At 44.9% G+C, this 14,678-nt stretch overlaps 1 protein-coding gene across 1 annotated transcript; it reads right to left on the bottom strand.

Annotated features, from left to right (window-relative positions):
* Positions 1-225: 225 nt before the first annotated feature.
* Positions 226-14,650, bottom strand: SART3 (spliceosome associated factor 3, U4/U6 recycling protein). The gene is made up of 19 exons (XM_015643512.3): positions 14,445-14,650; positions 13,825-13,951; positions 13,123-13,227; positions 11,961-12,145; positions 10,890-10,995; positions 10,043-10,167; positions 9,516-9,671; positions 8,601-8,739; positions 8,171-8,278; positions 7,676-7,753; positions 7,412-7,470; positions 6,854-6,963; positions 6,521-6,633; positions 5,928-6,004; positions 5,395-5,560; positions 4,230-4,672; positions 3,402-3,554; positions 2,154-2,335; positions 226-1,285 (listed from the first exon to the last, which is right to left on the bottom strand). The coding sequence occupies exons 1-19, from the start codon at positions 14,610-14,612 to the stop codon at positions 1,105-1,107; spliced, it is 2,781 nt and encodes a 926-aa protein (XP_015498998.1). The 5' UTR covers positions 14,613-14,650; the 3' UTR covers positions 226-1,104.
* Between the last annotated feature and the right edge of the window lie 28 nt (positions 14,651-14,678).

Genomic DNA, 14,678 nt, shown 5'->3' on the forward strand with positions numbered 1-14,678 from the left:
GGGTAGTTGACAAGCAGGAATGTTTCTATCCGAGATCACAGCACTGTTGGAAAGTCTGAGGTGATGACTGAAGTGATTTCAGGATATTCAGAGCAGAAGGAACAAGGCTGCTTCTAGGCCTGAGGGACACTGAGCACACCTGAGAGGTGAGGTACATCACTAACACCCAGCTGGCCAGAGGAGAAGTGCAGTTCCAACACCCACATTTAAACAAAAGCAACAGTATTTATAGAAAACCTTTGAGAACTTGAGTTTAATAAACCGAGAAACGTCAGCTTGCACTTCACAGTTGTACAAAACCATACAGAAACCACCTGCAAAAAGACATGAGCTAGCTAGGAAAAAACAACCAAAAACCTGGTCCTCTGCAACAGCATGTCCAGCTTCATGGGAAACAAAAATTACCACCTAAGGATCAGCTCCTGACACTTAGAAAGAATCATCTCAATGTCCTTTACAAATACACCATATAAAAAACAGGTCAACTGGAACAGAACAGGAACTGGATACATATATATGTATATCTGTGTATCTACATATACACACATATGTATAGAAACTCTCCCAATACTAAAAGAGGCCATTGTGGTGAAGTTGGAGCATCTGCTGTTGGGTTCTGCATGGAAGATGACAGTCCCTGCGTGCGTGGGTTTGGGTGGAGAATGGGGCTGTTGGCAGAGAGAATGTCTGCAATCCCAATCTGAGCTGACCAGTGGAGCTTGCTGAGGTCCTCCCATGGCATCTCATTCGTTAATGAAAGAGAAAATCGTTGGAAAGTACTCCAAAAACTCCGTGAGGCATCCGAGCTGTGCAGGAAATGTTTCCCCCCCCTCGTTACCCTCAATATGAGGGATCACATTAACGCCATTTCACTAGAACAAAAGTGTAACTCTTTGCTCTTAGAGGAAAAAACAAAACAAAACAAAACAAAACAACCCACCACCTGGATTTGTGCCATCCTCCACTGATCCCGAGGAATGCAGCAGTCCAGTATTTACACGGGATTGGGACGGGCGTTCTCTCCTTGCAAAGCTTAAGGACACAACATGGCTTCCAGAAAGGCATTTCACATTGGACCAGACCCGCTGAGTGCACGCTCCCTGATCACTTTTTCAGGAGCATCTTGGCAAAATCAGCATTGGACATCTTTTTAGGCTCTGCAGGGGGGTCAGAGGATGCTGCTGGTGAGTTCTGGACCATCCCATTCTCAGCCTTGGCCACGGGGTTGCTCTGACGGTGCAGCGCCCGGGGCATCATGGACAGCTGTGTCCTTCCCTTCCCTCGCCTGGAAGGGGAAAAAATTCCCATTAAAACACACTCTTTTAGCTTGGGGGAGCAGCAAAGACTTGTTTGCTATGAGGAATGCACATTTCAATATTATTCCTGTCATTTGTTTCAGGGATAAAGCTTTCTGTGGATGTCTTTGAAGCACCCCCGAGTTCTGGCAGACAGAGCTGCCCCACAGTCCCCAGGACTGAAGTTTTGTTCATCCAATGCAGGAATAATAAAAGATGAAGGAGTAGCCTTAATGCTCATTAGGAATAATGGCTGCTCCTCCAGAGGGAGAGGATGTGGAGGTTATCAGGGATCAGTGCCAACATCAGATCCGAGGGGATGGCCAATGCCTGATCCTCTTGTCACTAAAGAGCTGTTTCTGTTGATAAAGAGGAAAAATCTGCTTTTCCTCATCAATCCAACAACCCATTTTTTTATGGTTCAGCACCTTTTAAATGTTCCTTCAGATTCACACAATCTTAGAGTGATTTGGGTTGGAAGAAGCCTTGAAGATGGCCCAGTTCCACCCCCTGCCACAGGCAGGGACACCTTCCACCAGCCCAGGTTGCTCCAAAGCCTTGTCCAACCTGGCCTTGGACACTTCCAGGGATCCAGGGGCAGCCACAGCTTCTCTGGGCACCCTGTGCCAGGGCCTCACACCCTCAGAGGGAAGGATTCCTTCCCAATATCCCACCCATCCCTGCCCTCTGGCAGTGGGAAGCCATCCCCCTTTCGCCCATATAAAAAAATCCCTCTCCCTCCTTTTTCTAAGCCCCCATATTCCAGCTAAGATTCCTAAACTTTAACATATCAAGAAACACAGCATTTCCTTTCCAGGCAGTGCCAGGCACCCCTCCCTCACCCCCTCCCTCACTCACGCTCCATAACTCTGCCGTGGCTCCAGGGACAGGGAGGCGAAGCTCGGCCGCTCCGGAAGCTTCCGGAGCGGGGGGTTGCTGATCATCACCTTGATGACGTGGTCCTTCACTGTCAGCCCGTCCATCTTCAGCACAGCCTGCGAGGCCTGGGCTTCATTCTCATATTCCACATAAGCCAGGCCCTAAATTAAGAAAAGAAATGAGCTGGTATTAGGTTTTAGTGCTTCTGTAACAGCTGATGAGGAATTGATAAATGCAGGGAACTCAACATGGCTCAGTCCCAATGTTCATCACTCCCAATCAGCATTCTCCTTTACAACTTGTGTTTCTTGTCTCTCACTCCTGGTGGATGCCCTCATGTGTGGAAAAAGTATTAAAAAAGGAAAGAACCACCCCAAAAATGTTATTGAAGTAAATTTAATGAAGGCCATGGCAGGCTTGCAGAGAAGGGCATCACCTCTCCCTGCTGTTACTCTTTTAAATAACATCCAAAGCCTTCAGCTGCATTTTCTGGATTACCCAGTTTCACAGGAGAGGCATAACTTACCCAAAATACATTTATTTGTGGTTTACACACAATCCCAGCTCAAAGTACGCACTCATTACAAAGTGTGCACACAACAGGAACTGCACCCGAGGTGGTGCAAAGGGCCAGAAAATTCAATTTAAATCCACATCCACCATTCCCAGGATGTCCCTGTGGACAGGACCCACCACACAGACACAGCCTGGCTGTCAGACAGAGCTTTGGCAGAGCAGCAACTGCTTCAGAATCCCTTATTTAACAAGGAGTCATTTACAGAGGGATGGAAATAATGAACCCTGTCAGAGAGGGGGCTCATTTCTCAATGGCAAATCCCTTCCTGCAGCAGATGCTAGGAAGAAAAGCCTCAGGAAATTGAGGAAAGGAGGATGTGAATTGGTTGCACCAGGTAAAAACCCCATTTAGCCAGTTATTTAAAAATCAATCCTTTACAGACTTGCCTGTTTTTACTACACTGAAACCACTGTAGACATTTCCCCCTCCATCCCATTCTTCTTGTGCAGTTTAAGAAGGATTTTGGAAAAATTCCTTTTGGTTTTCTGCACAAAGGCACACTGGGCTGTATAAACCCAAGCTCTTCCACAAGTATTAATACAAAACCACACTGGCAAGTTGATAAACCCAACTTTTTTTGTCTCCAGATTCCATGACAGGCTCCTTTTTGAAGGATTCCTTAAAACCAGGAGCGCATTAAGGATGCCTACCTTGGGTTTTCCAGCTCTGTTGGTGACCAGTCGAATATCCTTCACATTCCCATGGGCTTTACACACCTCCTCCAGCTCTTCCTTAGTGCAGGAAAATGGCAAACCAGATATAAAGAGTTTATGTTTCTCCAGGGTAGTGCTGTACCTGAACACCTGGAGGGGAAAAAAAAAGGATGTTGGTTCACAAACCAGCCAGAAATTCCAAGGATTTCAATCCCACACCCCAGAAGTAATTCCCTGTTTGTGGGATCCAAAACTGCCTCAAAGCCATGAGTAGTATTTTGGAAGATATTTGCATATAAACAGCAAGGACTTGCAACTAAATGCTGCTAAACCCCTTCCCTAAATGAGGACAGACACTGAGAATCACAGAATATCCTGAGCTGGAAGGGATCCAGAAGGATTAGAGCCCAATTCCTATAATAATGTATTTATAATATTGTCTTCTTGCTCAGCTGTCACTATGGGAACATTGAATTCTTCTGTGCAGGAACTCCAGAATGCAGAAATCTCCTGATTACACAACTGGGCTCTGGTACAGAGCATCCCCAGCCAGGGGAACAAATGCTGACCAAGAAAACTCTTCAGAGGTTGAATCTGCAAATGTCCCACCATTAAACTGTTCAGATCAGCAGATTTCTGCAAATCTTGAGTAAATTATGTCAATCCTGGTGTCTGACAAAGTAACAGAAGATGCAGAAAGTCCCAAAAAAAAGAGTTTAAAGAAACACAACAAAAATTGATTTGATTTGAGCACCCTGGACACAACAGATTCCACCAACTCCCTTCCCCAGATCCACTGTCCAACAGGAACCAACAAAACTTTACCTTAAAGTCAGGATTCTTGTTCTTGTCAACACAAGGAGACACAAACATGGGCCTGCCCTCCACAGCCGTGCGATCCAAGGCCAGGGCCTGCCGGGCAGCCTCCTCCTCCCTGAACTGCACGTAGCAGTAGCCCCGAAAGGTGCCCTTGTTATTGAACACTGCTCGGATCTCCACGACCTCCCCACAGCTCCCAAAGAGCTCCCTCAGCTTGGCTTCAGGCTCTGCCATGGTGTAGGAGAGGTTGCTGACGAACACAGTGACTTTATCCTTGGTGCTGTCGTGGAAAACCTTGGGGATGTCCTTGCGGCTGGTGGATGCCTTTTCCTTCGGGACTGCGGGGCCATCTGGCTTTTCACTCCTCCCAAAGAGCCCGGTCTCCACTTCCATGTCCTCTTCAGGGAGCACTCCATCACCCTCTCCCCTGTGCCTCTTGCTGGGCAGCTCTGATTGATTCAATTGAAAGCCTTGTTAGAAAAACCTACCCCATTTCCTTCCCCACTGGAACTCCTCCATCCCCACCGTGGAGCTTGGAAATGGCACATGGAAGCACAAACACAATGACAGGTCGTAAAGACACCAAATAAAAACCTCCCTCGGGTTTTGAAGAACAAATAACAACAGATTATCCCACCAAGACAGCTTTAGAAGAAAGCAATTGGAATATTTGTTCCTTTTTTTCAGACAGTCACAACTGACAGTTGCTGATTCATCTTCTTTTCTTTGTCTAATGGTTCTTTTTTTTAAAAAAAATAAATCTAAAAGCTCACAAAACTCCCAGGGGCAACAACCTATTAAAGTCTTCTGTTCCCACCTCCAAGAAGCTGCTACAATTCTGAATAACCCAATTTAGACACAAGGCTCAGCATCACAGGATGAGTCAGAAAAATTACTTTAAAGAAAAATTAAGCAAGAAAAAAAGAATAAAAAAATCACAATATCCCTCCAAAATAAGAAAACTCTGGAAGTTCTCATAAACCTCTTTTTCTGTTGGTATAAAACAAATTTTTTTTTTTTTTTTGCCTTTCACTCCCACACTGAAGACTTCCCAGGAGAAAGCAGTCCTGGAAAGACACCAGTGCTGGCAATTCCTCAGCTCCTTCCACCACAAGACAACCAATAACCCCATTGCCAAAGCTCTGCAGTTTGAATTTAACTTTATTTTTACCTTCATCTTGTCCCCATTCCCCCTCATCATCCTCGTCTGCTTTGCGCTTGTCTCCAGTCCTGGGCTTTTTGGCTTTTTTGGAAGCTTTCTTCTCTGCCCTCGCCTGCTTCCTCTGCTCAGCTCTCTCCTCCTCCTGCTTTGCCAGAGCAGCTTCTTTCTCAGCAGCCTAAAACAGAGATTTATTTCTTTTTTTCTCCACTGGCTGCAGATTGCAGAGCACTTTCCAGAGGTTTTTTTTTTCGTAAGCCCAGCACTAACGAGGACATCATTTAAAGCACATCCCCAATTCTTTGCTCTCGCAGCTTTCCTGGAGGGCACATCACTCTTGTGGCCATCCAAGGGGCAAAAGGAGAAAGATAAAAAGCAGCAAGAGGTTGTTAATCATAGTTTTAAAGTAAAAATCAATAGTTCCAGTGCTTGAAGGCATTTCAGGTTTATCTGGGAGGAAGCCAAATTAAAAATGTGACATTCAGAGAAGCATGGGTTTAATTTAGGTGTATAAAAAGCTTTGGTAGCTCACAAAAAGTTCTGACCTTCGCTCTTTGTTCATTCACTCGAGCCAATCTGTTCTCAGTTTTCTGAACAGCTGCATCCCAGTCTTCCAGGGTTCCTAAAAGATAAAATTATTTTAATTTTTAAAAACCTTTTATTTAGCTTTCTTATAATTCAATGATATAATTCTGGAAAAATAGGAGTCACTGAGTTCATGGCACTTGCTGTTCATATTAAACATTACACATGAAAATTCTAATTATAACAACTGGCCTGCAAGGTAAAAAAACAAACCAAAACAAAACAAAAAAATCAAGGACCAAGCAGAGCAGAAACCTCTCATTAATAATGCAAGACTCCAAAAAGGCATGGAAAAATCCAGTGATTTCAGAGATTCAAGGAAGAAAAGAGCTGTCTGTGGATTTGACAGCAGTGGAAAGGAAGTGAGACTTCAGTGGAGCACAAAACATGAGATCAAAAGCCTGCGTGGCACCTCTGCCTAACCAGGCTAAGAGGTGCATTAATTAATTACCTTCTGCCAGTCATTTAGTTACCTTTTGTTAATTAATTCCCTCCTGCCTGTCACTCAGTGACCTTTTGTCACTTTAGTCACCCCCTGGCAGTGCCCAGGTACCTTCTATCCTCTCGAGGGTGAGCAGCACCTCGCAGACGTGCTCGGGGTAGTCGCTGGTGCACTGCACCGCTCGGTGCAGGGCCTTCCTGCAGTGCTGGGTGTCCCCATGGGCCCTGCAGGAGGGGACAGGACACTCAGGGGACAAACCACACACAATTCCAGCCCTGCAAACATTCCCCCTGTTCCCCAGCTGCTGCAACGTTTCTGGAAGCCACAGCAGAGCCGCCCCAAGAACCTCAAAGGTGTTTTGTAAACCCAAATGAAACACACTTGCTTTAAACTGTTTTCAACCACAAATGAGGAAACTAAAAAGTGAATAAAGCAAGCTCCTACCTCTCCAGGTTGTAATATTCCAGCCACATGTTGGCGTATTTGGCATTTCCTTTAGTCATGATGTTGTCCCAGAGCTCTCTGGCTTTCTGCATGTTGTTACACAAGCGGGCCTGCAATGGAGCATCCACAATATCCTTCAGGATCATTTGTTCAACATCATTAACCCCAAACGAAAAAAAACCCACAGATACTGCAGACAGACCCAGGGAGATACATCTGAGCCTTTTGGTGATCAAAATAAACACCTGACACAATCCTACTATTGAATAATCCTTCCTTGCCCCCCTCTCCCATTAGTCTTTGTTCTGGTTCCCACATCCATTTGATCTTGGTCATTATAAAAGAAATTAGAGAGTTGTTTTTGAATTTTTCCATTTGTTGTTGATGAATGTACCTAATAACTTCTCAGACTTGCTTTGTGTTAAGAAAAGGGAGCAGGAGGAGAAGGGAAATGGCTAGGGAAAGGATTGCATTCCATGGTTGGAATGTTAAAACATTTTGTTTTAAACCCATTTTTATCAGGTTCAGCAAGTTAAATACAGCAGAGAGAAAAATCACCTCAACTCTTGCCCAGTTCTGCATGATGGTACAGGATGGATCTCCACTTTCACTGAACCCTAGGAAGAAAAATAAGGACTGTTTGTTGCACTTGGCTCTTGGAAACAAAATGTTTATTAAACAAGCCCCACATGGAGATGAAATCTTTATCTGCAGCTTCCTGAAACGTTCAAGATTCTTGAAGACAAACATTGTGTGGAGAACTGGTCTCATGAAAATGATTTTGAAGAAGAGAAAACAACACTTGGGGATGATTTCACTTACTTTCTTCTACTTCTTGTTTCAAGTACTCCACAGCTCGTGCAAATGCAGAGCGCAGCTCCTCCAGCTCCTTACTGGAGTCTGCAGGGAAAAAAGAGAAATATTTTAATTATTATTAAAATAATAATTTAGTTTTCATTTCACACACAATTAAACCTTCTCCTTAACACCCACAAATATTTTATTGGGTAGGAGGGGGAGATGAAATTTATCGCTTCTTGTTGTTATTATTGCTTGAATTTATGATTTTATTATTAGTAAAACTTACTACATGAATCATAAAAAAAAAATCAGGTTTTAAAATAAAATAATTAAAAATATAAGGCAGGGCATTCTTGCAATAGCAAAGCAGCCAAATTCCTATTTTTTTTAGACATTAACTGGCCAGAAAATAATTTTTGTGAAAGATGAAAATGCTGTTAATTTATTTAAAAAACTAATTTCCCAGAAATACAATGAAAATAGTTTAGATATTTATTCTTTATTTATCATACAGACCTTGTGTAAAATCCACCCTTCTCCTCAGGTAATCCAGGTAGGCCTGCCAAATCTCTACATAGTCTGTTGCTTGAATAAAACCTGCATTCAGAGCTTTTTCAAACATTTCTGAAAGAAAAATGGGGGGGAAAAAAGTTACTTTCCATATACTGTCAAAATTATCAAGTTGCAATGATAGCACAAAGAAATACCAACACAAACACCACTGGTTTCTAGGAAGACAGGAAAAGAAATCCTAAACAATCAATGGGTTTAGGAATTGAAAAGGAATTGAATTCAGGATGTTGATTCCAAGCTGCTCATTGCTTGCTCAGGGTGAAGCTGCTCAAGCAAAGCAGCTTTGCCCACAAGAACAGATCCTGCAAGTCCCTTTTGTCCCAGGCTGTTCAGGGAGCTGCTCTGAACTGCATTTGCTGCTTCTTTTCCTCACCAGAAATGATGCTGTGCTCAACCCTGTGTCTCTCCATGGCCAGCAGGTACCTAATCCACAGCCCAACAGTCCAGGGGCAGTTCCTGACAGCGCGGTCGTGAGCGGATAAAACCAATTCCTTCACCTTCAGCTGCCTGTCCTGAAAGAATCACACAGGAAAAGTGAAGCTCCTGTCAGCCACAGAGACCACCCAAGCCAAACCCCAGCTTATAAAGAGCCAACACCCAAAAACCAATACTTTAATTTCATGTTTAAAAAGCTCAAATAGATATTTTAAATTCTGTATTCTTAAAAATCCAGTGAACACCTTCCAGTGAGGAATAATGCACTACCAGGCCAGTGAGGGGTTTTTTGCTGAAGAAATAAATATAATAAAGGCACTGAGTGAATTCCCAGCTGTTCCTAGAATGTCAAGGATACAAAGAGGGAGCACACTCAGCCTGATTTGTGGAGGTGTTGTTCCACCTGCAACCTGCTGTGTCCAGCTGGGAAGAGAAAGAGAGGATGGAAAAACTGAGCCTGGATAAGCTCCTGCAGGGAGTCACCCTGATCCCTTAATCCAGCCACCTTCTGTCCTGCCTCTGCATCAGCTTCAAACTGCACTAACAAACCCCCCTGGAAACGGGGACTGAACATCTGGGTTTGCTTCAGTGCCCACCCCCTGTAATTCTGCAGAGAAAACACAGCTAGAGCACAGAAAAGTGAGAAATGCTCACAGGAGCAATGAACACATCCCTGGAAACAGGAGGAAACCAAAAGTGAGGTGAAAATCAGTTTCTGGAAGATTTACAGACTAAAGGACAGGACAGAGGTAGAACTTAGAGGCTGTTGATCAGCAACTGAGATTAAAAAGAAACAAACAAAAGTAAAGGCAGGAAAATAAATCTGAAAACATTCATAGGTTAATTTCCTTACCAAATACTGGTTGTAGCGTGCCCAGAGGTCTGGGACAAGGCAATTCTCAGCCAAAGCTCTCTCATATATCAACTGAATCCGAGCTGGGTCACCTGCTTTCATTTCAAAATCAATGTAAGCTTGGTATTCTGCCAGCTTTGGGGTTTCAGCACCCAGCTGGAAAACAACCAGGGAGACAAACATCAAACTCTTCAACAAAGCAAGACCCCAACAGTTCAGCTGTTCCTCAGAGCAGCTCTTGTGCAAGATTTCACACAAGAGATTTGTCTCTGTATCAGCAGCTGTTGATTTTTGTACACCTCTGAATGAGCCTGAAATCAGTCAGACCCTGGGTTTATTCCCCTTAACCCAATGCTGGAAATTTCCAGAATTTCCAGTATTCCCAGTATATAACTGTCAATATTCCCACTACTGACAAAACCCCCCAGCTGGGGACTAGAAAAATCATAAATTTGGAAAAAAAAAAATAAATCAGCCCAAAGCAATTCCCTCTTAGTTTTGAAGGAAGGTCCAAGTGCCAGCATTACCAGTGCCTCCTCGTAGGGTTTACACTTCTCCAGCTGCTGTAGAGCTTTTTTGTAGTTCTTTATTGTTGTTTCTGGAATGGGCTCTTCTGACCACTCCTCATATTCAGCATAGGAAGCTTCCATGTCTATTAAAAGATCAACTCCCATCATTAATGCACTCATGAAAGTAAAAATTCAGATTTCTACCTAGGTTTGGTTCAAAGACATATTCCTATTTTTATATATATCATATTTGTAATTTATTTAGAATGAATATTTAAATTTTTATCCTCTTTTGGTCCTTACTGTCACATTGCTGCATTCTTAAAGGATTCAGACACTTCATCTCACACAATGTCCTATAACAAACCCGGGGCAGGTTGTGTTAAAGCTTCTCACTTGGAATTAGAAAACCAAAGTGACAAAATATTCCCCAAGGCTTCAGAGAAAAGAGAACCCAAATTCCTTTCAGATGGAAATTAAGTCAAAAGAACTGTGCTTAACTTTCTCCCAGGAGCAAGAAAAGGGACTTAAGGAGCTGAAAGCAGGAACTAGAGGAGGCAGAATTCCAACAATCCAGCTGCCAGATACTCCCTACCAAGGGTTTTATGCAGCAATCACAGCTGAACTCCTCATTTTTAAGTCACACTTTGTGCTCCTCACTTGCACTTAGAACATCCTCGAATTCTCAACCAGGCGACCCAAGTTCCAACAACTCAGAACATTCCTGATCCAAAGGGATCTGTGCCTCATCCAAGAGAGCACAGGACCTCCAGCAGCACTTGGTGTGGCTGTGCCAGGAGAATCCTGATGTCTGGAGCATCACCCAGCTGCTGCAGGCCCTCTGTCCCAGCACTGCAGCCCTTACCCAGCAATGGGATCCCCAACTGGCGCCGGAAGAGCGTGTGGATCTTCTCGAGCTGGCTGCACAGCACCTGCTGCTGCTCCGGGGATGGAATGCTGCCAGGGGCTGGCTGCAAGCAAAAAAAAACAAACCAGGGAAATTCAATCTATTCCCTCCAGCTGATGGACATGAGAGGGAATTGTTTATGAGCTGAGATCCAAGTGAATACATGATCCTTGAAGGGCACACAGGGCCAGCTTGCATTTCAGCTGCTGCTGGGAAAGCTAAAACTTGGGAATTGCTCTCCTCGGGAGGTGGATGAATGGGAAAAGCATTCCTGACTGAAAGCTGACACAAGCACAGGGAAATGATCACCTGAGAACAAGGAAGCAGCAGGTGACTGTGCCATTTCACAACCCCACCAGGGCTGCCAAAGAGGGTTTCAGTAAATCCCTGGGGTGTGGGGAGAGGATCTGAAACTTCCAGCCTTAATTGTGTTTGGGAATGAAAGAACATCCTCCCTTCCCTCCTTTGTTAGGGGCTGAAAAGGACCTTTGAAGATCAAATAATTCCCACTGCCACCATGAGCAGGGGCATCTTTCAACTTCCATCTCTTATGTAGCAAATTATCAGAAATAAGGAAATATTCCCATTCTGGCCATCTTGGAAAGGTCACCTTTGCAGATATCAAGCTGTACATTCCAGGGATAAAATACTCCCATCCACAAATTGTGGAATAATGAATGAGTTAAAAGCTGAACAGTCCAGAAATTTAAACTTGACTGACTCAGTGCAGAAACAGCCACAGAACATTGTTTAATAATGGAACATTTCAATCTAAAGCTGTTCTTGGCACCTCAGTCAGCAGCAGAGCCAAACTTTGCTCCTGGATTTGAGATGATTTTAGGATTTTACCAAAACACAAATCCATTACTTCACCAGCCAAATCCACAGAATGGTTTTCCTGAAGCACGGGGCTGGTTTTTACAGCTGGGAAGAAACAACTGAGACATGACAGGGAGGAGACAGCTCCAGGTGACTCCAGGAGCTGCACCACAGCTTTTTTGGGATGGCAGCCCAGGGGAACGGGCTCACCTGTGCTGTTTCCAGGATGGCATTCTCAAATTCCCTGTAGGCTTCCCACAGGGCTGTGCCCTTGGTCACGTGAAGCCCCACGGCTGTCAGAGCCCGCTCGAAGATGGACCGGACCTTCTCGATGCCTCCTTCCTGACCAATGCCTCCAATGGAATACTGGGCATATTCCAGCCAAATTTCAGGACCTAAACGAGGTTAGAAGAAACAGGTGATTTGGTTTTTTCAAAAAGAGTAACAAGGAAATGCAGCTCTGCTTCACAAACGCCTCGTGTGCTGAATAGAAAAACACGCGGCAATAGTTTTGGGTTTTTTTACCCAAAAAAAGTTAAAATATTTGGGAATTGTATTTATGCTGTTGGCTCAGCAGCAGCAGCCACAGTTTCCTTCTGAATGGTGTCACTCTTGTGGTTTTGCTGACCCTGCCTGTCACCTCTGCCACACAAACCACAGCAGGGATGCACCAAGATGCCTGAACAGCAGATTCCCGTTTCCTGAGCTGGGACCACAGAGCTGTCACACACTGCAATAATTCAGATTAAAGCAGCTCCTCTTCCTCTTTCCAGACTCCTGAACTTCCCTGATCAGCAATTCCTAAAGCAGCTGAATCCTGGTGAAGGGGAGGTGGGAGAACAGCATTGGCTGCCTGGCACCATTCCCACCAACACCAAATTCCAGTCAGGAACCCTGAGGTTGGGACTGCCCTGGGTTCCAGAAGTGCTTCCAAACCCCAAATGCAATCCAGCAGACCCAGAGGATAATTCCTCACCTCTTCGCCTCCATTCCCTCATCCTGAGGGATCACCAACACCAGGTAAGATCACTGATGTGACACTTTCTACACAGCATTTGAGGGGATTTACCTCCATATCCCCTCCACTTCCTCAGGCTTCATTTTTCCAGCTCTTTACCCCAGTTCCCAAAGAACTCACTCACTGATTTATCCCCAAAATTTTAAGCTACAGCTGCAGCAGCTCCTGAGGAATGGAGAGACCAGACACCACATCCTTCCTTTGCATCCCATCACCCTCAGATTTTAGAAATGAATTTGAAATTTTGACCCTATTTCTGCATTATAACTGAAGGAAGAGACTTTCCTACAAAACAAAACAAAAGTCAAATCTGGATGCAACAAAACCAATTTAGAGCATTTTCAAGTGACTTACAGATATAATCTTTGACAGCTCTTTCAAACAGCTCATAAACCTTTTCTCTCTCAGAAATCTCTGAAGCCATTTTTATCTCATCCTTCAACCAGTCCAGCCAAATTTCTGAAAGAAAAAAATTTAGAACACATCATTAATATTCAGAAATAATAAGTTATGCCCACTTGGTGAGTTTTTAGCAACAGATTTACACCCAAAGAGAGGGAGAAAGACAGGAATTTTAACCTCCACAACTCCCAATTAATTTCAGATAAGCAAATAAAATTGCTGCTAAGAAGTTGGAATTTCTCAGGACTTTGAAAATCATCCTATTCCAGCCCCTGCCATGGGCAAGGACACCTTCCACTAACCTAGACTGCTCCAAGCCCCATTCAGCCTGGCCTTGGACACTTCCAGGAATCCAGGGGCAGCCACAGCCACAGCATCCCTTTCCAACAATTAAATCCCACACTAGCAGAGCAGCCTCTGCAATATTCCTATTCCATCTGAGTTATGAGTAAAAAGAAATCCCCACTTCAAGCACCCACAATTTCCACCAACATGGAGTTTTCTCTGCTGCCTGTCAGTGAAATGTCATTTTTAGCAGGACTTTGCTGAGCTCTGGATCACATTCCCTGACTGAGGGTGATGAAAAGTGGCCCAAATGTTTTATTTCACCACTGAAGCACCTCACACAGGTGAGAGCAGAGGATGCTCCGTTACCTTCAGTGAGGGGGAAGAGCTCGCTCATCTTCTGCCGAGCTCTTCGGAGCTTCACCAGCTCTCCCTCCTGCCGGAGCAGCTTGATCAGATCCAAGTGACAATTGTAGTCAAAAGCATTGATGGAAAGCTTTAAACAAAAACAACAACAACAACAAAAAAATCAGTTTGGAAAGCCGTGTCGAGCGACGGACGCGAAGAAGCCAAACAAATCATACAATTCTCATCACAGAGCCAAAACAACAGAATTTCCTCAGATTTAACCTAGCCCTTAACACAGCTCCAGTTGTTCCCTCGAGTCCTGCCACCGGTCACAGAGAATTGCGTTTTAGTTTCTTTAAAGGCAATAAAAAAACCGCGGGCAGCCAGCTCAGATTTCTCAATGAACACAAACTGCCTACTAGGACTCCCCTCATATTTCCCTCTCAAAAAAAATCCCAAGCCGGTCAATTTCCATCTCAGACTCCAAACATTCACGGCATAAAACCACGGAATGTCCTGAGTTGGAACAAACTCAAAAGAACCACGGAAATTCAGGTCCTGACAGTTCCCAGCACGGAGCTGCCGGGGCAGACACGGATTATCCCCCGTTCCCGCCACACCCGCTGCCCCGCCGGGCCCACCTGCTCCTCCAGCCGCTGGATCTCGGCCTCGTTCTCCTTCTCCTCATCCTCGCCGTCCCCAGACGAGTCCGAGTCGCCCTCATCGTCCGAGTCCCCACCCGACTCGGGGTCTCCCTCCGGCAGCCGCTTCTCCTCCTCGGCCGCCGCCTCAGCTCCCGCCGCCGCCATCTTATGCAGCTCCGCTCGCCGCCCGCCGCGCTCCGCCGGCCACCGCGGCTGCCACCGCGCCGCCCG

The sequence above is a fragment of the Parus major genome, chromosome 15, assembly GCF_001522545.3.
Source record: "Parus major isolate Abel chromosome 15, Parus_major1.1, whole genome shotgun sequence".
Lineage (NCBI taxonomy): Eukaryota > Metazoa > Chordata > Aves > Passeriformes > Paridae > Parus > Parus major.